Source organism: Ochotona curzoniae, unplaced genomic scaffold, assembly GCF_017591425.1.
Source record: "Ochotona curzoniae isolate NIBS_2020 unplaced genomic scaffold, NIBS_Ocur_1.0 contig_50, whole genome shotgun sequence".
In the NCBI taxonomy this organism is placed as follows: domain Eukaryota; kingdom Metazoa; phylum Chordata; class Mammalia; order Lagomorpha; family Ochotonidae; genus Ochotona; species Ochotona curzoniae.
Window position 1 is genome coordinate 10409617 of NW_024466446.1, and position 23790 is coordinate 10433406.

The 23790-nt window shown below is 46.3% G+C and overlaps 1 protein-coding gene across 1 annotated transcript in view; it reads left to right on the forward strand.

Annotated features, from left to right (window-relative positions):
* Positions 1-23790, forward strand: part of PGM5 (phosphoglucomutase 5) — a 152132-nt gene that overhangs the window by 71656 nt on the left and 56686 nt on the right. Inside the window, exon 7 of the mRNA XM_040988748.1 lies at positions 21723-21838. Within this exon, the coding sequence (XP_040844682.1) occupies positions 21723-21838 (116 nt within the window). The remainder of the gene's footprint in view (positions 1-21722; positions 21839-23790) is intronic.

Consider the following 23790-nt stretch of genomic DNA (forward strand, 5'->3'; position numbering starts at 1 on the left):
GTCAGCAGTGTACTGCCTTCTGAATGATGCTTGCTACACGCATGTACATATATGTCCATATTCATGAAACGATGCACCATGAAGTTCATTTCACTGCAGATTAATTAAGAAAAATAGAATCCATAAGCATTTCCTTCTGGAAGGCAACATACTGCCCATGTCATGAACCCTTTCAGGAGCATCTTCTTTAACAGTGTTGGAACTCCGAGAGAGAGAGAGAGAGAGAGAGAGAGAGAGAGAGAGAATTCTGGAGGATGACCATAAATAGCAAGTAACCTGCATCAGAAACAAGCAGTGATTTCAAAACAAGAGCAGTGTAGTGTCTGAAAGCTTGCCACGCTGCCAAGTCAAACAGACAATGCAAATATTTGTGTAGCTGTGTAACAGAAGAGCAATACGGGTTTTGGCAGAAAGACCCCCCCACCCCCTTAATGGCACTTGAGACTTTTAAAATAACTGGGTCTTGCTCCCATTATGTGGAAATTGCATGCAGATGTCCCACATGTCAGGGACCCTGGAGCCGTCCCTAGGAGGCAGCAAGATAAAATCCAGGCTGACAGGGAGGACGCTCTGTGCAGATGCACCCGAGCCCCACATCTTCTTGGCACCAGAGCCTGGGAAGATTGCGTGCACTACTTCGAAGAATCCTCTGGACCACTTCGCAGCTGTGGGCTCGTGACTGTTTCTATTTTCAGCTGCACTGATTGCATCCTAAGCCATCCAGTTAGGGTTCGGAGTATTTGGAGATCCAAGGCAGAGTGTAGTGAAGTGGTGAGTATTGAGGAAAACTGGGGTTTTCAGTAGAGCCTGAACCCCCCCCCCCCCACCACCAACTCAACTGCAAAGTCTCACAGTGCAAAAGGGAGAGATTTGGTCCCTACCTCCTTTTGCGTAGGATGGGATCCCATGGTTACACAATGCGGCTATGTATTATAAGGAAGCATGGATGGTAGTTAAAGGTTCTTGGCATGTAGATAAACAAATGAAAGCAAAGGAAGAAGGAGGAATAAATCTCAGAAGGAAAGCCAATCTCAAAAGAGTTCCTATATAGTGGCGAAAAAGCCCGATCTGGCCTAGGGAGGAGATCAGCACTGGACAGCACGGGGCCCTGCCACAGCTGGCAGTGGGACCCTGTGGCGGGGGGATGTCGCTTACTGTGCCTGTACCTCTGCCTCTGCAGTGTGAAGACTGAAAAGGTTGGACCAGGTAGGGTCCCTGCTATGTCACCTGTCACGTTACTTTATTTTCTTCTTTGCACTATACTTGCCATGTCGTGATGCCTTTATATACCAGAAAGTGAAGCTTGGAACAGTGAAATGGATGACCATGCTGTTTGAATAAGTTGGAGACAAATATGAAGAGGGGGGATAAAGGGAGGAAAGAAGGACCCCCGGCCCCCTGCTTCTATATCTGAATCATGGAAAATAAGAAATCTGCTCATGTTCTATAGATTTATAAATGATAAAAAGATTCTTGGAATGGTTGGAGTAGGGCTCCCTGACCCCCCCCCCCCCGCCCCCCACCGCTGAGTGTGGTAGTGTTGAGGCAGTAGAGTGTTGGAGAGGTGGAGTGTAGAGTGGAAGGTGATTAGGTCATGGGGCCACAACTTGAAAAGAATGAATGCAAGGTTTGAGGCCCAGTGCGGTAGCCTGGTGGTGAAAGTCCTCACCTTGAACACACTGAGATCCTATATTGGTGCCAGTACTAATCCCTGCAACCCCGCTTCCCATCCAGCTCCCTGCTTGTGGCCTGGGAAAGCAGTTGAGAACAGCCCAGAGCCTTGGGACCCTGCACCCATGTGGGAGACCTGAAAGAGACTCCTGGCTTTGGATTGGCTCAGCCCCAGCCATTGTGGCTGCTTGGGGAGTGAACCATCGGATGGATGATCTTCCTCTCTGTCTTACCTCCTCTCTATCAGACTTTCCACATGCTCTCCTTACCTCCCTTCTGTCCATATTTGCTGTGATGATGCTGTTCACGATGAGGCCTTCGTTAGAGCAAGGCATGTGTTAGCTTCATCTTCTACAGCCCCCAGCACTGGGAGCCAAAGTAAACCTCTTTTCTTTACAGTCTTTGGTGCCCAGAAACTTCTAAGAGACTAAGACAGTCTCCTTTTGCTACTTATTTTAAGAGAATTCTATTTTGAGGCCTGGGCCATGGCTGTATTCCTTAGGAGTGGCACTTGTGTTAAATTCAAGAGGATTTTATTTTCTAATACTTAACTGGTGATTCTGAGACATTAGTAAGTGAGAGAATCCTACGAGAAATCTCTAGAAACTCCAGATTCCAGGGCTCCAGAAATTCTGTGGTTCCAAGTGCAGTTCAGGGATCTGCCTTTTTAAGAAGATGGTCAGGCCATTTCAATGTAGGCGATCATGGCTGGAAACCCATCTGGGTTCCAGGTTCCAAAAGGGAACCAGCACCTCGGCTGCGGCTGCCAACCCTTAGAAATGTTTACAGATAGGGTGGAGTTTGGTGCAGTGGTAAAACGCGTCCTGGGCTGCTGGCCCCTCCTCCTGGAGTGCCAGGGATCCATCCAGTCTCGAATCCAGCTTCCTGCTAACATACGCCCTGGGAGGCAGCAGGTGATGCTTGACACGCGTGACTCCCTGGCGACCATATGAGAAGCCTGGAGTGATTTACTGGCTCCCGACTGCTGTCTGGCCTAGGCTGGGCTGTTGTAGCAGGTGGGAGAGTGAGCTAGCAGGTGGAAGATCTGTCTTTGTTTCACCGACTTTCATGTAAAACGAATAGTTAAATAAAACGTTAAAAAAAAGTTGGGTAACTGGGCATACTCTTTGAAGTCAGCTTCGGCAGGTTCTCTGGGCAATCCATGTGTTCTGGGAATACGGTGCATGCTGGGGAAGCTGGAGGCCCCTTTGTCTGCCTTTTTCTTTTTCTTTTTTTTTTAGACATAATCACAGGGGCACGCTGTTGCCCTCTCACCTCACAGTCATTTGTTCATCCTTTTTTTTTTTTAACTATAACTCTGTGTGTGTGTATGTGTTTTAATTTAAAAAGCAGAATTACAGATCGAATGAGAGACACCAAGATCTTCCATCCACTGATTCACTCCCCAAGTGGCCACAATGGCCAGAGCTGAGTCAATCTAACAGGAGCCAGGAGCTTCTTCCTTGTCCCGCCCCCCCATGTAGGTACAGGGTCCCAAGACCTTGGGCCATCCTCCACTGCTTTCTCAGGGAGCTGGATGGGAAGTGAAGCAGCTGGGACATGAGTTGGCTTGCCGGTGGAGGATTAGGTAATTAAACCATCTTTCGGCCTCGGTTACAGCCAATTAATAAAGCTTTGTGACAGGTTGTCAGTATGAAGTTGGCTGAAGCACTCTGGAGACTTCTTATTGTTCAATTTGTATAAGAACCTTATAATAACCTAAATCTTAAAGAACCTCTTCAAATGAAGACAAATATTGAGGCACTTCTGTGTCCCATGTAGTGACTTTTAAGAAGCTGAGGCTTTAAGCTAAAGTTTCACACCAAGTGAGTTTTGGTTTGGGAAGTCTTGTTGTTGGAGGAAGTGCGATGTTTTGCTTCCTTGATGTTTATGTCTCTGACTGTTCCTCTCATGGGAGCTTCAAGTTCTTTCTGGAAGTTCCTTCATATCAAGGTGTTTCTTGCGTACATTTAATTCCTAAGTTGTGGGAGAAAGTATTTTATGTGTATAAAATGCCTGAATCATTCTGTGTGCAAGAGCTTTTAAATGTGCCACTAAACCAGAGTGGAGATGCAGGATTTGCTTAACTTTCTGAGGACGGATAGAAGAATTTGATCATTTGGCTCAGGATGGACTCCAGCGCAATTTAGAGTCCTGTCTAAATGGGCTCGAACTATCGCAAATGCAAATTCTGAAGGGTGACATGTTACCCTGACATCAACAAATGCCATGTTACATATTGTTACAGCCAAGAAAACTCATGACTGTACTTACAGAGCATAATTAAAATATTTCCTGAAGGATCATACAACCGTGTTTGAAATCACTGCTGATATTATATTAGATGATTTACAGTGTACAAAGCGCTCTGCCATACATTCCCATCTGGCACACTGTCTTGTCCTGATTGATTTCAGTCTTAGGATAGGTAAGAAAACTTGGTTTGCAGTCTCTAACAGCCTGGCTAGGGGCCTTTGGAAATTAGAAGTCTGCCCTAGTTCTGTGATCTGTCTAAAGTGAAATCATGCTTTTAGAGTAAAAAAAGGAAGAAAGGAGAGAAAAGGAAAAGCTCAATAAGGAGGCCTGTTGTTCCCCTTGGCTTCATGAGTGACTTGCCAGCGAGAGAAATGTTCTGTCTTCCCCCTGCTGGAAGCCCCATCCCCTGATGGACAGACATTCCTTGACTCCTTGGCTTCATAAATTGGAAGGAACGGTGCCGTTGTAGTACTTGACCATATAAGGTGGGAGAGAGGCCCAGCCGTTAGTCCGTTCTGCCCTCGTGTCAGAACTGTATATACACTGGAGGCCTTTTAAGGAAACAGGGTGCACAGAGGAAAAACATCTCCGGGCAGCTCACCCAGCTACTGCAAGAGCTGGTGCCGGGGAGCTCTGTGTGTTTCTGATGTGTAGTTCACAGGGGGTTGCCCATGCCGAAGCTCAGAGATCGTCCGTGCTCTGTGCTGAATGCAGTCAGCATCTTCATTTTCTCTTAGACAGCCGACTGCACAACTTGGCTTTCCAACTTCTAGTGCCAACCCGCCGGCATACACATCCTGATCCTGGCGTGGACCCCGTCCTGACTGGCAGGTGACTGCAGGGAAGCAGCCGCCGCCCCTTTAAGGTTTCCTCTTAGTCCTGTCTGCGCTGCAGCGTTTGACTGTGTCCAGAGAGTTCACACCCTGTGAGCTAGCTTTGCGCCACAGAATTTTGTTGGCACTAGTTCTGCAACCTTCAGGAAGTCCCCTAGCCTGTCTGATGCTCAGGATCTTTGTGTAAAAAATGGGGGTGATAAGTGTGGTAAGATACATTTCAGGCTTTTAGCACAGTGCGTGGCATGCGGTAAACACTTAATGTTAGCTGTTGTTTTTATTGTCACTGCTAGGACAACACGTTTGCTCTTCACACAAAGTATTTCTTGCGTGTCTTTTTACAAAGAGATGTTCTTTGTAGGCAAAGCATATCTAGAAACATCCTTAGAAGCCCAGAGGAGTGTCTTGGCAGGATTCTGTTTACAAAGAATTGCAGTGAGGCAGGACAGGGCCTGTATCGCCACCAGCCACTGACCAGTTTTGGACAAACTATTTTGTCTCTTGGTGTCTCAGTTCTGTAGTCTGCTGCTGAGAGCTGTTTAAATCCGAGTATTTTGGTTGTCAGGGGCAGAGGCAGATCCCAGAAGAAGGGCAGAGAAAGGGTTTCCTGGAAACCTACTGGGATTCTACAGAAATACACTGGTTTATCTCATCTGGTGGGGGAAGAGGTGAAAGAACCACTGTTAGGGGAGGTGCTTCTGCTTGTGAGCAGTCTCTGCAATGTGAGTGTGTGTGTGTGTGTGTGTGTGTGTGTGTGTAGTTTGCACACTTGTGCCCTCCAGGAGAGCCAGGGCACTGTATCAGCCAGCCCAGTCGTTTGCTTGGTGAGGCGTTTACGGAAGTTCAAGTGTGACCTTACTTGAGACCTCTGTACCCTCACACAGAGGCACGTTCTTGCCAGAAGCATCCTTCTAGCATCGTTGTTTTTTGAGCCCGCACCATAGTCCTGTAGGTTGGCCTCTCCCACCAGCACCAACGTTCAGTGTCCATTTAAGCCTGTATCGTCAGCCAGAGAACACCCTTACAAGATCTCTCGAACATGCAAAAAGTGCATGGAAATTTGGCTATTAAAACTGAATGGAAATACACATGCATGCTAGTGTGGGTGAAGTGGTCCCCAGCATTTGCATTTATGGTAGAACTGTGCTCATCCTGGGGCTGCAGGTACCTGGAGTCAGGCATGCTCTAAGAAGGTTACGTTGAAAGCTCCAAAAGTAGATAATGCATAAGGATTAAACTGCATGCTGTTCTAAGTGGTGTGATGAACTCTTCTGTCACCCCCCTTTGTCCTACTGTAGATATGAATCGGCCCTGAGTCCCGTACATACATGCAGTACACAATGCCAGACCATAGTTGCTTCCTAGTCAACTTTCATTGTCAGCTCCCCTTTGGCAGTATCCCTTATTTTATTTGAATTTTTTTTATGGCTTCAAAGTGTAAAACTAGTCATGCTGAATCTTACTGAATCTTATTAGTTGTTAATCGCTCATTGCACCTACCGTATGAACTAGGCATGATCAGATCCTGTCCGATACTACATGAGGTTTCAGGCATGCCCTGGGAGTCTTGGAGGGCAAGTCCTTTGAGGGCAAGGGGGCACAGTTGCAGTTTGCGTTCACCCGGTGGTTTATAAATACTCCAAGAAATGAAAGATCTCCAGAAATAAGAAGCTCGACCTGCTGGGAGCTCAGGTCTTGGAGCAAAGACCTAGCAAAGTGCGTGTTGAATTAGCTCTCGAGTGATGCTGATCTCAGAGGAGGCAGCAATGGCTTCTTCTGGGAAGTCAGCCCCTGCTCTCCCCAACTCTGAAAATGTTTCCCAGCTCCAGCAGAGAGGAGGGCAGCCCTACCCAGGCTTGTGTCAGCCTTTCAAAGCTGCCATCTGGGGATTCCATACGTGGAATCTCGGTGTAAGTTTAGCTAAAGTGACAGCGTAAGAAGTCAATTTGGACTGAAGATGCACATTTTTGGTTTCATGAACTGTCAGATCTCATCCGACTAGGAAATCTGTTACAAGTGCGTGTTCTTTGTCTGACCCTCAGGCGGTTGGTTTGAGATTTGCAGAGCACGTCAGCTCTCAGCTCAGTGCTGTGGGACCACGCTGAGTGTGCAGTCTCTGTGCCTGTTGTCCCGGGTGCGCATGATGAACGTATTGCATATTGGCGGAGGGCATGCTGGGCTGGAATGTTCAGGAATATGCTCTGCGTTGTGGGCACAGTGGAGAAGCAAATGGAATGTTCTTCCTGCAATTTGTTCTATAGAGATAAACTAGGTCTCTGACAAAAGCTCTATCATTGTCCCTTGGCCCCAACACACACACACACACACAGACACACACACACACACACACCAGGAATGTGTGCGCTTTGTCACTTTCAGCCTTGAAGTAGGGCCTCATTTATAAGCCCCACAAAAATGCTAGAGATCTAAAGACTATTGTGAGCTGGAAAGGAATGAAGCTGTAACATCAACATGATGAACTGCCCAATTGAATATGTATCAATACAATGCGTTGTCTCTGTGCTGTTAAATGTAGCATTCAAGCAACCACTGTGACACTTGAAAATAATCTGAAGAATTTGTTTTCTCTCATTTTGAAAGGATTCCCTAGATTGCCCAAGTCATGGCAGAACGCCATGACCAAATTATAAACATCTGATTTCTTATGGGAGGTGCAGATATATTTTAATGTATTTGGCATGGTATGAGCGAGGCTTCACTCCATCTGTGCAGTCACACACAGAGATTTTCAGAATTCATCCCAGGTACCTGGCGCGGCTGCCCGTAGTTGCACTGAGCACTGTTTTGGAGCATCCCAAAGCATCAGAGGCAACAGTCATACTTCTAAAACATGTATTATGACAGTGTTTTTAGCAGAAGCCACAAAAAATTGCTGTTCTAAAAAATTAGATTTGCTATAATGCTTTTTTGGTAACTGGAGAATCTTGAAGAACAGGTCATTTTAGCACAGAGGCCCAGGTGGGCTTCAGAGGACAGAGCTGACATTGCGAGGCTGCCCCCTTCCTGCTCTTTGCCCGTGCGGTGGGCTGTGGCTTTCTGATCTAACAGGGAGCTGTTTGTCACTACACGAGATGGGGACCTGTCCCCAGCTATCAGTGCCCAGAGGCCATGGTGTCCTCTTTGCCTTCCTGTCTCCCATTGCTCTTCAGCCGCCTGTAGCTTGCTTGGTTTCTGACAGCCAGAAAGTTCCCTGTATTTGTCTCTCCAAAGGCCCTAAGATTACAGAGATCTGCATTGTCCTTGAGCCAGTCTCCACAGCAACACGGCAGCAGCTCAGGGGCCTCATTTTCCTGGGTAGTCTCTGCATGTCCAGTTATCTCAGGAATTAACCTGCTTGGGGCATCTTTCCCGCAGAGGCAACCAGGCCCTGGGAGAAAGGATCCACGTCAGCTGCCGCTGATACTGAACCCCAGGGCGACTGCTCAGGGAAAAGCAGTGTAAGATAGCCTGTTCTCATCCCACTCACTGGCTATGCCCCTCAACGTCCCCCCTGGGCCGAGCCGCAGGTGGGCTGTCTGGTCGGGGTTGTTCTATTAAGCTCGGAGCTCTTGCAGTTTAAGGCCCAGAAAATGATCCCAGCTTGCTAGGATTTCCTTCCAAGTTCTTCCTTGAGCCTCTTTGGCAAACGGCATCTCGCCGAGAGTTCCTGGTGTGAATTGTGAGCCTGCGGCATACTCTGTTGCCCTTGATGGTCCCTTGTACACTCCCACTCACTTCCCACTGCTCGCGCCTGTGTCAGCCCTGCTCGCATTGCTCAAAATGAGCACGTCATTGCTCCCCGGTGGGAACCTCCCAGAGGCAAAGGGTATCCCTACAGAAGTGAATTGTGGGTGCAAGGAGAGTAGAGCGAGAGGCAGGAGGCAGCTGCGAAAGAGGGAAGGATGCCCTTGACAGTCGCCGATGTCCATCACGGGGCCTGGAGAGCACACCACTTTCCAGGCATCATCCCATTTACTCCTCCATTAGTCAGGAGATGCTCGATTCTCCAAGCCACAGGTGGGAGAACTGAACTTGCTGAGTTAAAGTTACTTGGCTAAGGTTCTCTTGTCCAGCAAGGAGAGGAACTTGGTGAGTTCTCTGCATCCCTAAGACATTTGGACTTAACCCCATGGGCCATCCTGTCCAACCTGGCTTCATCTTTTGCTGCAAAATTCTCATTTCCCACAAGAAAAATGCAAATTTTCAATAGTTTCTTTGCAGCTCTCTGAGTCACTAAACTTAAATGTTTTGTGAAAGATAAATTATCATCAGAGTAGAATTAATGTGGTGTGATTTTCCCTTATGCTTGCTGGTAAAATTAAACCCAGTCCTGAGTGGTAGGAAGCATTTCCATGGAAGGAAATTCAGGCGGGATATATGGCACTTTTGAGGTGGGGTGGGCTGTGTCCCCTGCAGTATAGCTGCCTGGCGGTGTAGTCTGGTTTCCTGGGACATGGCAGCCTGGATCACAGATCAGAGCTCCAGGGGAAATGAAGGGTAAGTGGAATGTGTTGCTTAGTCCCTGGAATTCCCAAGCCAGCCAGGCCAGCTGCCACTTGCATTCCTGAGGGTAATCCAGGGGGAACCGGAGGCTTACTTGTGTGGCAATGCTCTGGGCATCTCTGCTTGGTCCTGAGCGATTTCTAGCCTTAAGGAAAGGTTTTGGGTTCTGTTCATAAAGCTAGAAGCACTGCCAGAAGTCTTGTGAAATGTCGGAGCTAATGAATGAATTCAATTTAATTCATGAAAGCTAACCAGAGCTAATGTGTTTGATCTTGCCCTCTGCCTTTATAGCACGGCTTTCTGTGGGACAGAGTAGATCTTCCACACTCTTCTGTTGCTGTGATTGCATTGACAAGCCTGGTTGCTTCTCTTGGCCAAGATGGGCTTGTGTCTCTTTATTTAATGTCATTAATCCTTTAGATACAGAAATATCCGAAATCCACTATTGGCAAATATTGGAGTAAGAATCCCCTAGGCTTTCAGTTTGTACTTTTTTTTTGAAGGAGAAAGAGTAATTGGAAGAGCAGAGTCCTAAGATATTGCATGACCCTCAAGAACACACTTCATTTCTTCTTGGTGGCACTTTCACATGTTGTACTTAGAGTCGCTGAGTCCTGGGTGCCAAGTTGCTGCTTGTAGCTAAACTACACCACATCTGTTCCCCCGGATGGATAAGAAGGTTGCTTCTGATTTTGTTTTGTTTGCTTCTTGCAGATAGTGCTGTAGTAGACATCCTTGAGCCATGTCTTATTGTAGACATTCATTCAAGTTTCTGTGGATACTCGTAGGTCCTGGGGTCCTTGGCCACGATCAACTCTACTAGGAATTCTCAAATAGCCTTGTAGAGTGGCTGTACCCTTTTGATCCCGCAGTCAGTGTTTGAATATCCACTTCCTGAGACAATCCAACCAATCTTGGCATCACTCAATTTTTTGTTTCTATTTCAGTGCTAATGTAGTGGATGTGATGATCTATACGACCATTTTGGTTTCTCTGCTGTATGTTTTCACATTAACTAGGTTTCCGCCTCTGTAAATTGCTTAGATCATGTGAGTCTTATTTTGCTGTGCCCATGGGGACACCCTTCTGTCAAATTTTGGGCTGACAAGGGTTTTCATGAGTAATTTTGGGGGGATCAGAACTGGGATCAAAGAACATTGAGAACTGAGGTCCCTGTGGCTCTAGTGAGATGAAATCCAGTGTGGAAAGGCCAGAGCAGAGGCTAAGTGTTTGGCTTTGCCTTGGGAAGATGATGGATAGTGTCATGATGTTCAAGGATGTATCTGTGTCTCATAGATTTACTCTGTTACAGAGTGGTGATGCACCATTATTCAGTTCTTGGAGCATGTATCAATTTGCAGCTGTTGGATACTCGTGTAACAACCAGTGCCTAGGTTCCCTTTCCTCCTAAGACATTGATTTAAGATTTCTAGGATTCTTTCTAGGAAAAAGCTGCTGTCTGAATCCAGAAGAAACACAAGAAGCTTTGTTTTCACAGACATGTTTTATCACTTGGATCCGAGATATCAAGTCCATTCTTGCCAATTTTAGTCTGTGAGTCAATTAATTGACTTGAAATCTTCCAAGGATGTTTTATATGCTCATCTCTGCTGCCCCTCCTTTTCTCTCTTTCTATCTCTCTCTCTCTCCCCCTTCTTCCTCTCTCCTCTTCTCCTTCTTTCTCTCCTTCCGTCCCATCTCCTTCAATAAGAGGTCTGTATAACAGGACGTACTAAGCAGAGCAGCAACAAAAATTACTCAATTTCTGCTGTCCTGGGAGCAATCATAGGAAAATCCGAAGGACAGCTGACAAATGTCTTTCGTCTGTCAGTATAGCTGGGCTCGTGGGATTTAAAATTCCCACAGCTCCAACACCCTGGCAGGTTTTTTTCCTTTGAAAATAAAACCAGGAGCAGTTTATATCTGAGTGCTCAAGCATCAAAACTTAAACACAGGTGTTTAATTACCCAGGCCTAGTATCCCAGATTTACTGTTAGTTTAAAAGCATAAACCTGTGATTGTCTCAGTTGTATATATTTTTTCCTTGTAGATATTTGAGCAATTTCCTAATGCCAGTTTTTTTTATTTTTTTCCTGTCAATTAGGTCAAGTTATTCAGAGAGATTGCCAGCCTTAGAATACCTAAGAAAATGTAAACTCTTTGGGAAGACTCCCCTGCTTGCTTGCTTGCTTGCTTTCTTTCTTTCTTTCTTTCTTTCTTCGGGTTGATTTATTTTTATTGGAAAGGCAGATTTACACAGATAAAGATCTTCCATCCACTGATTTACTCTCCAAATGAGCCATCCAAAGCTAAGGGCCAGGAGCTTCTTCTGGGTCTCCCATGATGGTACAGGGTCTCAAGGCTTTGGGGCATCCTCTACTGCTTCTCTAGGCCATAGCAGGGAGCTGGATTGGAAGTGGAGCAGCCAGGACATGAACTAATGCCCATATGGACAGAGGATCAGCCAGCAGAGCCATTGCAGCAGCACCAGGGTCCTCTACTTTCCCCCCAAGACATCTGCTTCAAATGAAAATACGGAAAAGTGTTGGAAAAGGTCCCTTGGTTTGGGATTCACCTTTATCTATTGTATAGTGGTCAAAACTTGAAAGTACAAAGAGGACACAAAATACGAATGATCTTTAGCTGTTTCTTTTGAATAGTTTTAGAAGACAACTTCATGAATGACTTTATCTCTTGCTTTCTTCTTTGATGCCACATGCTTGTATGGAGTGATGTTTCCATTCGTACGTGTGTTGCACAATGAGCACGTCAGGGTAGTTCACATTGACCTCACCTGAAATATTATTTTTGTGTGTGTTGAGAACAGTGTAAATGCTTTCTTCCCACCCTTTAAAAATATTCAGGGTATCATTGTTCGCTGTAACTGCTCTGCTGTGCCAGAGAATAGAACTTGTTCTTCCTATCCACCTGCAACTGTGGGGCCAATTCACCCACCTCATCCCATCTGCCACCCCCTTTCTCTGTCTCCAGCCTTTTGCTTTTACTGTTCCATTCTTAATTCCCAGGAGAGGAATTTTTTCAGAATCTACAGATGAGAGTGGTATGTAATCATGCTTAAATACTCAGTTGTCTTGGGGTTAAATAACAGAACAATCTGATATTTAGCACAGCGATAATGCTGTGGTGTAACTCTGCAACTACATCTTGTAGTTGTTAGAACATTTTACTTCAATTGTCAGTCTTCCATTTGGTCCATACAACCTCACTGTTAAGATTAGAAAGTCAAGCATTATTTAATACAGGACTTTTGAAGCTTAGGTCAGGCTGAGATAATACAGGGCCAAACACCAAGTGGCATTCTGCTAAAGTTTATATATTTGGTTGCAAACCTCTCATAGTTATATTTGTTAATGATAGCCTCATGGTTTATATTTACCTGAAGATGTGCCTTGCTCCCTCAGAAATACAGACTTATGTGTGGCTTTTAAGATGGTTGTTAGACAGCCTGGCTTAGCTGAACTTGGCCTCATTCATAGGTGTGAGTTGGATAAACTTCCTTAAAAAGGCTTCTAGCATCCAGACTCGTATAAACCTTTTCTCTTGGAGCAGCCCCAGCCAGACATCACAGAAGGGATCTGAGGGTAAACTCATCAACGTGAGAATACTGAAGAACTAATCTGTTTTGTTAAGTGTCTGCTAGATATTAACCAGCACGTCCAGTATGCTATTCAACTACATCTTCCAATAGTTGTTTTTGGGGGTTATGTAAACTTGACTAATTCAACCATGCATTTGTCAGATGTGCTGCTGAAAGTTTTTTCTTTTAAGTTAACTTTTTCATGAAAATATTAGGCACATATAGGAACATCTCAGCTCCTATGTGTGTGAAAAGCAAGCACACTTTAGTACATACCATGTGATCAAGAAACAGAACAACATCCTTGAGTCCCTTGCTTCTCATTCTGGTCATGGCCACCCCTGTGCTGGAGGTAACCAGTGGCCTGAGTTCTATCATTGTTCTGCATGTTTCAAACACCTGTTATATGAGTGGACCAATTGAATCTGTATTCCCTGGTGACTAGTTTCTTTTGCTCTGTGTTTTGTATGACATTCATTCCTACTGTTCCATATGGTAGTAGTCCACTCATCTTTGTGTTCTGTCATACTGCTTTACATCAGCGTGCCATCTTAGCTAGCTATGCCACAGTCAGTACTAAGTTACAGGATGGGGGAATATCCCAGAGGTCATGAGAGACAAGGGAAATCATTTGGTTTAGCTCTGCCAAGGCAGCCAGTGGCAGGACTCAGAATTCAGGAAACTAATGGCAGGCTGATTTGTATGTTGATAAGTTTTGGGTGGATCTAAAATGATGCTTGAAAATCCAAATGATGCTTGGCGGAGAAGGTTTTTTATCCATATACTAGTATGAGAATGTCATGTCTTGCATGCTTGTCCTGAGCAGGCACAGCATGTCTCATTGTGTTTATAATTTGTGTCCTTCTGATACATACTGTTGCGACCATCTTTTCATGCACTGTGAGTTATTTAAATATATATTTTTAAAAGATTTTTATTTGAAAAATAAAAACAAATAACATTTCTTTTTAAAAATGACTAAATAAGACATGCAGTAATGACTTTAAGGTTAAGAAGTTTCAAGGAGAAAAGACTATAAAAATGGATGTATTTAGCCTCTTTTATTCACTTGCTACGGAATAAAGTGGCAATTCTTCTATTTATAGATTGATTTTTATTTGAAAGATTTACAGAGGAGGAGAGACAGAGAGAAAGATCTTTCATCTGCTAGTTCACTCCCCAAATGGCCAGAGCTGAGTCAATCTGAAGCCAGGAGCCAGGAGCTTCTCCTGGGTCTCCCACACAGGTGCAGGGTCCCAAGGCTTTGGGTCATCCTCTACTGCTTTCCCAGGCCACAAGCAGCAAGCAGGCTAGAAGATGCTGTAGCCGGGACACGAACCAGCACCATTATGGGGTGTTAGGCCTTTCAGATGTAGGATTAGCCTGTTGAGTCACAGTGCTGGCCCCATCAAGTGGCAATTCTCAAGTCAGTTGAGATCAGGCAGCATATCTTGAGGGCAATTTTGGCAAGGGTCTGAATGATCCTTGATGTTGAAGGAACTGCTGTATAAAACTGTATCAGATGCAGTCCCGGTTCCAAAACAACTTGTGGCCCAGGGACAACGGAACCCATGCCTGTAGCAGAAGGAAGAAGTCAGCAAGGTCCACAGTGTGGACACCGACATGAACATCAAGACTGTACCACGTGGCAGGAAGCTTAGCGGCAGCAAAGGTCATGCTGGAGTCACTGCACTCGGTCGCCTTGTCATGGGTAACTGCAAGGGCTGCTGGTTGGTGTGTGTCCAGAAGAAAGAGATTGGTTGGTTGGTCACCTGGTAGATAACATGGTCCCTTCTGAAATTCACATTGAATTTGACTCGCCTCCCTGACTGAGTGGTGGCCAGTGTGATGGCATTTAGAGTTGTTTTTAAGAGATAACGTGTCCCACGGAGTCTGTCCTCATTGACGGGTTAAGACTCTTATGAAAGAGTATTATGACGCATGTGGGTAGCCTGCCTTTCTTCACTGTAGGCTTCCCAGCTCCCAGAACTGGGACGAATGAGTCTCAATTGTTTATTAATTATCAGGAGTCAGATGTTGCATTATAGCAGCATAAAACAGACTGGACAGGTACTGTGGTGGCAAAGTAAACTTTGAAGCTTCCTGCAGTGTTTTTTTTTCAATATTTGTTTTAATTTATTTTCATGTTTATTACAAAGGTGATGAGGTTGCAGACCCATCTGATTAGGATGGAGATTGTGGGGTGAGCGGGGAAGACAGGTAATATAAATGTTTCGGTTTTCCCTCCTGTGTCTGGGTATGACTGGCCTGGGGGTGGGGTTGAAGAGGAGAACGTGCATCAATTCAGGCTATCACAGTACACTGGCACCCAGGAACAGAGACGGTCATTTGATGTCGCCTTTGAGGTCCTGATATGGGAAAGAAAGTTTTGAGAGTGTTACTTGTTCTGAGAAGTTGTTGGTTTCATTACATCAGATGTGAAAAATTCTTTCTAATGCTTGTTGGCTTTGCTTTAGTACCTCAGTGTGCCCACAGACCTAGTGCTTGTTGTAGAGCCTGGCCTGGAGTGTTGTTCAACTGTCCTTCTTTCTATCTTTTGGTGAGGTACTTGATGTCTTCTGTTGGCTTAGATGGGCTGCTGTCTTTTGTGTTCATCCAGCTGTGTTCTGTATTCTTGCATAGTCAGCAGTGGAGGTGACCCAGTCCTGAACCGTGTGCTCCAGTGTCCAACCCTGTGTGATTTTTACCCTGAGGTCAGGGATTCAGTGTAGTGGTCTGGTTGAAGTGTTTTCCAAGAAACTTCACCTGGGCAGTCCTCAGATGTTCCTGTTGGATGCTCCAGCTGGTGCAGGTTGGGCCCAGTCTACCCCCTACACCAGCCAAAGCACGCACCAGTAGGTGCAGCTACCTGGTTAGTCCTGCCCCTAGCCCTGGCTCTCAGGCAAACTGATTGGTGCTGCAGCCTAGCCTAGTCCAACCCACCTCCAGCCCCAGTTCTCATGTGCATTGGCAGGTGCTGCAGCCTAGTTGGGACAACTCCTATGAATCCCTAATATTCCTGCCTCCAGCCTGATTCTTGTGTGTCTTGGTGGGTGCTGCGGTCTTGGCTGGCATGGCTCTCCCCAATCCCTGACCCTTGCTGGTGGGTACTGTGACTTTGCCCGTCCTGGCCCTCCCCTAGCCCTGGCTTTTGCAGGTTTGGGCAGGTGCTGTAGCCTAGCAGGGACATCTTCAAAGATCCCCCACTGGAACTACCCCAAGCCCCTGTTTGAATGCATGCCTGTGGCCTCGTCTGACCCGACCTGTCCCCAGCCCTGGCTTTTGTGTATGCTGGTATGTACTGGCGCCTAGTTGGGGTGACCTCAAAGAACTCCGACCAGACCTGTCCCAGTGGGAGCTACTGCATAGCCTGATTCAGACAGCCCCCGACCCCATCTCTTTTGCACATTTATAGGTGCTTTGGTCTGATCCAGAGAGGCCTTCTGGATTTCTCCTTCTTACCCTGTCTCAGCTCCCTTGATTGCCTGCTAGCACAGTGGCCCAGGCCATCAGGACCCCCAGAAATCGGCAGGACAGCCCCAGCTGATGTGTGCCCACAGTGGCATGGCAGGTGCTTATCCCCACCCCCCTCCAAATCTTTTGTTTTAAAAAAAGAACAGGCAACTAAGCTGGTACACCACTATAGTTAACCAGGCCCAGAATGCCAACCACCAACGGCTGCTTTTCTCCCATCAGCACAATACTTGCCTAGGTACTAGACAACGTAGGCAGTTGCTTCCAGCCAGGGGCCTGCATTCCATTGACAGAGCTTGGAAAGGCAGGTAAGCCCAGGTTGTGAGTGTGGCAGAAATAACTAAATGTTCAACAGCGATAGGAATACAAGGGCCTATGTGGAACATTCCCTAATGGTTCGATCCGTGAGAGGCCTGAATCAATAGGAAGGAACTGTTGGAAAGTTAGGTTGAGATTATTTTGAACCCGGTCACAATTCTGGAAGTTTGAAGATACAAACCAGGGAGTTGCTCTGCAGCATGCTCTTGGGGCTACCAGGGCCTGGTCTCTCTGCAGGAACGCCACTGCCCAGGCGAACTGTGTTTCCCATCGTCCTCTGACCTTTCCAAGGAAGTGACTTCTCATGTTGGTCTCCAGCACAGGGTGGCAGCCAGTGTGGGATTTCAGTGTAGAATTCTTGGCGTGAGCAGCTGTGTTCTGAGCCCTTGCACCGGGGGGAATTGCAGACACTCCAGGGACCTCCTGCCAAAAGCCAGTCTAGTCATGGTATCTGCTGAATGCTGTGTTTGGGATGAATATCAAGTTCAAGAGAGGGAGTATGGTGGGGGAATTCCTTTTTGACCCTAGGACGGCAATCAAGTGAAATTTAATTACCCTTATTGTTATCTTAGCTTGCATAGCTGTAACTGTGACTCATGGTTACCAAATTATCCTGTCCTTTAACATCCACTCACAGCCTGGAGTCTGATGAACTCCTGACAGTGATTTATAAGGAAGGGTGGGAGCTGGGGAAATCCTTTCCCCTCCCTTCAGATCTGCCAACGTGGCTTTGAACCCACAAACATGTTTTGTTCAGAGAGTATGTATCCCCACACCCTCTATTCTCTCTCGCACTTTGACCTCTGGCCCACGTTGCAGGTTCTATGTGGTAATCATATGCATTCAGGTTTGAAAGATTAATTTTGACCCAGGATTTGCTATCTGCTGCCCCTGGAAAGGTTCCTGTGTGATTTATTGCCCCTTTCTTGACATTCTTATGAAATTAATGTCTCTGAAAACTTAGCTTTACTCTATGGTGTGTGTGCAGGGGCGAGGCAATTTTTCTTTTTGTTCCTATCAAGACATAAGCATGATTATCTTTCTTAAACCATTGAAAAAGTGAGTAGATGGATGCTTTTTAAAAACTTACTTATCCTCAGCTGAAAGTAAATGCTTAGGTTGCCTAGGCAAGTGTTACCCTGCTGGGAGGAAAGCAGCCAGTAGCTGATGGACATTCTGGACCTGGTTGCCAAATTTGTGTAAACTATGTTAACTATACCAGTATGCCAGCATAGTTTTTCTTTTCATTTTTTTTTTAAAGTGCGGAATGCAGGGAACTCTTATGTGGGACATGCCACCCCAAGTACCAACCCTTGGTGTGAGGTATGGGTCAGGGCTGCGATTGCCTGGGGAAGGGAATCTGAAGATGAGCCACCGAGAGCATGTTTGACAGGGAAGGAGTGACTTCCAGGCCGCTGTACTCACAGGTAGGCTAGGGAGCTAAGACCAGGTGGTTTCGATGGGGGAACCCAGGGGACATGCCTGGGTCAGGCCAAGGCATTTACCTGCATGGTACTGTGGCTTGCCACCTGCTTGCACATGAAAAACTTGGGGCAAGATGGCATGCCTAGCTGGGCCAGGCCACAGTACTCACCTGTGAGTGTCTGAGCACGGGGTGGGCCACATCAAGCTGGTGCAGCACCCACCAGAACCTGAGAGAATTAGATATAGGGACAGATAATGTAGGGAAATTATGGGCTTGCCTGTGTGGGACTGCAGCCCCCTGCAGTTTTTGTGGAGGTGGTGATAGGATGAGCTAAGCTGGACCATAGAACTCACCTGACAGGAAACCACCTGGCACTTGTGGGAGCTGGGGCTGGGAGAAGGCTGGAGCACCCACTGGCATATGTGAGATCCAGGGCTGGGAGCAGGCCTGGTAGGGCAACTCCCCTACTAGGCCACAGTTTCCATTGGGAAGCACAACAACTGGGGCTGCATGCGAGAGCCAGGGATGTGAGTGTTCTGGGCTGGGCAAGGCTGTAGCGCCTGTCAGCAAGCATCTGGGCTCGAACTGGGAGCAGGCCACACCGGACTAGGCTCTAGCACCCACTGACCAATCACAAGCGCCAGAATGGGTGTGGGTTTAGGTCGGTTTAGGCTGTGGCACTTGCTGGGTCTGGGTATGGGCATGGCTGGACTAGACTACAGCAGTCATTGGTGAGAGCTCTAGAATGGGTGTAAGCCAGTTGGGATAAGCCACAGTACCTACTGATGAGTGCCAGGGCCATGACAGTGTGGGCAGCAGCACCCACCAACACAAAGATCCATTGCTGGGAGTGGGCCTGGCATGGAAACTTGGGGAATTCCCCTGCTGTGGCACAGCTCCCACTGGTAAGCACTAGATCCTGCTAGAACCAGGCAGCTGCATCCACCAGTATGTCTGTTGACTAGGGCAGGTGACAGACCGCACCCGACCCTGCACTGTCTGGCAAACACAAGAGTCAAGTCTGAGGTCACTCCAGGAGAAGTTGCTTAGGGGATTCCCCAGCTAGACCATGGAACTCAGATCTTGGCCATAGGAAAAAAAATCACAGGGTGTGTGGTCTGACCTTGGCCGAAGGCTCTTCAGTTGCTGATGCCTGAACAGTGGATAGCATGTCCAGATGCACATGAGGGATATGACGGCTGGCTCATCTAGACCAGCAGGTGATGTCGGCCGCCTCATTAGGGGATGCAAAGCAGAACAGATTGGACCACTCTACTGGCCAAGCTAGCAGCCTGTTCCTGGGTCTGTGGATGCACTGCAGTGGACTGTGTCAACCAGTAGACCTTTGAAAGATTTTCTCAATTCCAGAGCAATGAAATCAACGGTTTCTCAAAATCAGTAAAATTACTCAAGTAACATCCTCAGAACATTCTTGCCCACATCGGGGTCTCTAATGCAGCATCACATGACCATCCCCCATCCCCAGGAGCTGATAGTCTGACAGCCAGGAGCAGTCCCCTACCCCTTTTCCACTGTGGACACAGGAGAGAGAGACAAAAAAAAAATCGCTGAAATATGTATCCCACCCACCTTTCTAGGTACCTGAATCTCCCTACCTTAACCAGAGGCCCACATGGATGCCTCATCCCTCTTAACTATGTGAGCAATATTGAAATAAAATTTTTAAAAAGAGAAAAAGATGTATTTATATTGAAGACAGATTTTACAGAGAAAGAAAGACAGATCTTCCATCTGCCAGTTCACTCCCTGGAGCTGAGACTTTCCGAAGTTGGGAGCCAGGAACTTCTTTCTGGGTCTCCAGTTCTGGGTCTCAAGTGCCTGAGTCATCTTCCCTGCCCTCCCAGACCATAAGCCAGGAGCTAAAATGGAAGTGGAGCAACAGGGACACTAATTGGTGGCTCCATGGGATGGTGGAAGCTTAACCTTGTTATGCCACAATGCTGGTCCCAGGATGGAAGGTTTGAAGCAAATGTTCCACCAACTAAAAGGCGTTCTTTTCCAAAGCTGACTCGAAAGGGACAACACACAGTTTTCATTGTTGAGCACCTTGAGTGTTCCCTTTCCCACGACAAGGAAATCTGGATGCTCTTTGTCTAGGTGGCCATGGACTAAGCCTGAAGGAATTGTTACTCTGTCATGTCCTGTATCCCACGAGCAGCTTGCCTCCTGCTGTTTCCCAGGATCCTTACAGATCCGTTCTCCCTGGCACCCTCAGCACTTAGAACCTTCGGGAAAACTCCATCTGCCTAGTGGTAGGTGTTAGATGTGTTCCTCTTTTGCTTGCTTGCCTATAAAAAAGATAAAACTCTTCAGGCCAGCGCCTGTGGTACCGGATCATTTCCTAGCATGCGTTGGGATCTGAATCCCACTAGAAGCACTGAAATGTTTGGAGATAGAGCATGGTAGAATGCAATGGAACATGAGCAGAGACTCAACCGACCTAGCATTGCCTCCCATCTGTGTGAAACCCTGAGAAAAAGGTCTCAATCTCCCTGAGTCTCTCACTGCCTAAGCTGTGACAACATTGGTTGATTTTAGCTACCTTTGAACTGTATAGAGATAGAAAAATAAAAGATATATTCCTTTCTTGTTGAGTTTCCTTATCCACTGTGAGATTCATTAAAATTGTTGCAGGCAGTTGTAGTCCAGTTAGTGGATATGTGAAGTTTGCTTATATAACACAAATTAATTGTTCCTTCTGCTTTGACGGGTTATTGCAATTTGTTCCTATGGTCACTCTTATAAAATCTCACATACATCGCTCAGTATTAGCACGCACTAGCTGCTTTAGGAAGTAGCTTGGAGAGAGATTCGTTTGCAAAAAGTTTCTTCCTTTCTCTCTTCAAGATGAGTATTACCAGTGGGTGAGGAAGGAGAACTGGACAGGGAGAGGAACTGGACAGCAGTGCACCTGCCACAAAGGCCTCATCCAAGCCATGGAGAATTCTAGAACCTAAGTGACATCAGAGAATTGCACTAAATTGGGAGCAAGGGGCTCAGACTTTATAAATCAATCATGCATTGACTGGACATCTGATACAAATTGACCAGGGATGGGAGTGTGTTTTTATGGGAAACACATTTTTTTTTTTTGCCAGATGGTGAGGGCAGTGACTGAGCTGCCAGCCATGAACATTTCCAGTAGTTAGCACAATGAGTACTCCATTCTTAATATGTGCAGTGTGTGCGTATGTGTGGGGAAGATGACTCTTAGCAGCGCATATCAGTGTCTGCCACATACTGTTAGTCATTTTTCGGAACTGAATTACTGGTTCACAGCATACAGATATGTTCGGTTTAGTAGAAACTATCAATAAATTTGTATCCAGATATCATCTTCATTAAGACTGTGATTGCATTTGATTATAAATATGTTTAACAAATGTGACAATATTTCATGTATCAACTAATATTTTCTGCATTGTGAAGTCAGAAACGTTGAGACTCACCGGAAAAGGCTCTCTATCATAGTCCACCTTAGGGCTGGACATCCTGAAAGCTGGCAGCGTTGTCCACGTTGTCTTGATGTCTCGTTATGGATCCTAAAGTCTTCCGGTTGTGCAGGGAAAAGAGAGGAAGTAAGGCACAGTAATGACTGTTGCTGATTTCATTTGTTTTTCAGAGTGGCCAAGTCAATGAAGGTCCCTGTGTATGAGACACCAGCTGGATGGAGATTCTTCTCCAATCTGATGGACTCAGGCCGGTGCTCTCTGTGCGGAGAAGAAAGTTTTGGCACCGGTAGGATTTGTTGCCTTTGCTTACTGGGTGTATGTGTGTGTGTGTGTAAGGAGGTGACTGCATCTCTCCAGGGTCCCGGTTTAGAGACCTATAAGCCTATTGTGAATCAGAAATTTGGAGGGAAATTGCAGGTGAAAAAACAGAGAAACAGCCAGTAAGATGTGTATGCTGATTCACTCATCTCTTCAGTTCTTTTTTGCTCTGTCCTTGAAAAAACCTTTTGTCTTAAAAAAAAGATTTATTTATTTTTCTTACAAAGTCAGATGTACAGAAAGGAGGAGAGACAGAGAGGAAGATCTGTCTGATGATTCACTCCCCGAGTAAGCGCAATGGCCAGTGCTATGCCGATCTGAAACCAGGATCCAGGAACTTCTTCCAGGTCTCCCACGCGGGTGCAGGGTTCCCAAGGCTTTCTGCTGTCCTCGACTGCTTTCTCAGGCCACAGGAAGGGAGCTGGATGGAAAGTGGAGCAGCCGGGATTAGAACCGGCATCCATATGGGATCCTGGCGTGTTCAAGGTGAGGACTTTAGCTGCTAGGCCACACCACCCGGCCTGAAAAAAACTTTCTTAAAAAATTGTTTCAGTTATGGACATTAAAAATTTGTAAGGGTATTTTAAATAGCATTTTGAACCCCCATAGGCTTGTCAGCAGTTTCAACTATCAACAACTCATGGTCAGGTTTCCTTTGCAAGGGGTTCCCACTTCCCTGATTACTGTGAAGTCATTTCCTATGGCTTATTATTCCAACCAAAGCATTTCAGTATGAATTTTTAAATATAAGACTCTTCGCAAAAAATATAACCACACTACTATTTTCACGTCTCAAATATTAAAAACGACGGCCCTTGGGCCCAGAATAATGATTCAATTGGTTAATCCTCCCCATGCGAGCACCAGGATCCCATATGGGTGCCAGTTCATGTCCCAACTGCTCCACTTCCAGTTCAGCTCCTCGCTGTGGCCTGAGGAAGTAGTGAAGGATGGCCCAGGTCCTTGTGGCCCTGTACCCATGTGGAAGACTTGCAGGAGGCTCCTGGCTTTGGATTGGCTCAGCTCTGGCCATTGTGGCCAATTGGAGAGTGAGCCAGCAGATGGAAGTTCTTTTTCTCTGTCTCTCCTAACCTCGGTAGATATGCTTTTCCAACAAAAGTCAGTCAGTCTTTTTAAAAAATGACTTTTTTTTCCAGTAAAGATGCCACTCTGTTGTTTTCTGACTCGCATTGTTTCTAAGAGGTCTAATGTAATCCTCTATCTTCCACAGTCCTGCATCAGTGGGAGGTGTGTGCTGTGTGCCGATGTTGGAGTCAGGATGCTAAAGAAATCTTGAAACAGTTGATGCGTGTTGATGACAAAGCAGGGCTCTGTGAGGCAGGCTCCTGAAGTTCAGTTGCTTAGCGTTGGTGCGGCGGGGTCTGAACTCAAGGCTTCCCACCTCTGCCCGAGACAGACGGTGCTGGCAGCAGCTGGTCTTTGCCCGTGCTCTTGGAAGGAGACAGCTTTCACCTCGCATCCCCAGGGGCTTCATGCGTGTGTTTGGGGATTTTTTTGTTTTGTTTTCTTTTTGCTATTGGAGAGGGTTTTGGGGGAAGTGGGAAGGTTTATGTGCTTACCTTGGGTGAAAACTGCTCATTTGTATTGTAGCATTATTCATTCTCTTTCTGTTCGCTGTTGCCGTGTGAGCATCCAGTGATGGTCTGTGGGGAAGTCGGAAGTGTGTCGCACTTCCCAGGGAGTCCAGGGGATTTGAAAGCAATCTGAGAGGTTATTCCTGGTGTTCCAGAGTTCCTTAAACTCTGAGCAATTTCTCACTTTCTGCTTGTATGTGTTATCCAAAAGTGAGAGAGTGTTTATGTATTAGCTTGTTACCCTTCTACCTTCCTTCCATTTAATTCTCTCTCTCTCTTTTACTGTCTTGTCACACTTGCAGAAAAAGTATTATTTTGTAGTTTT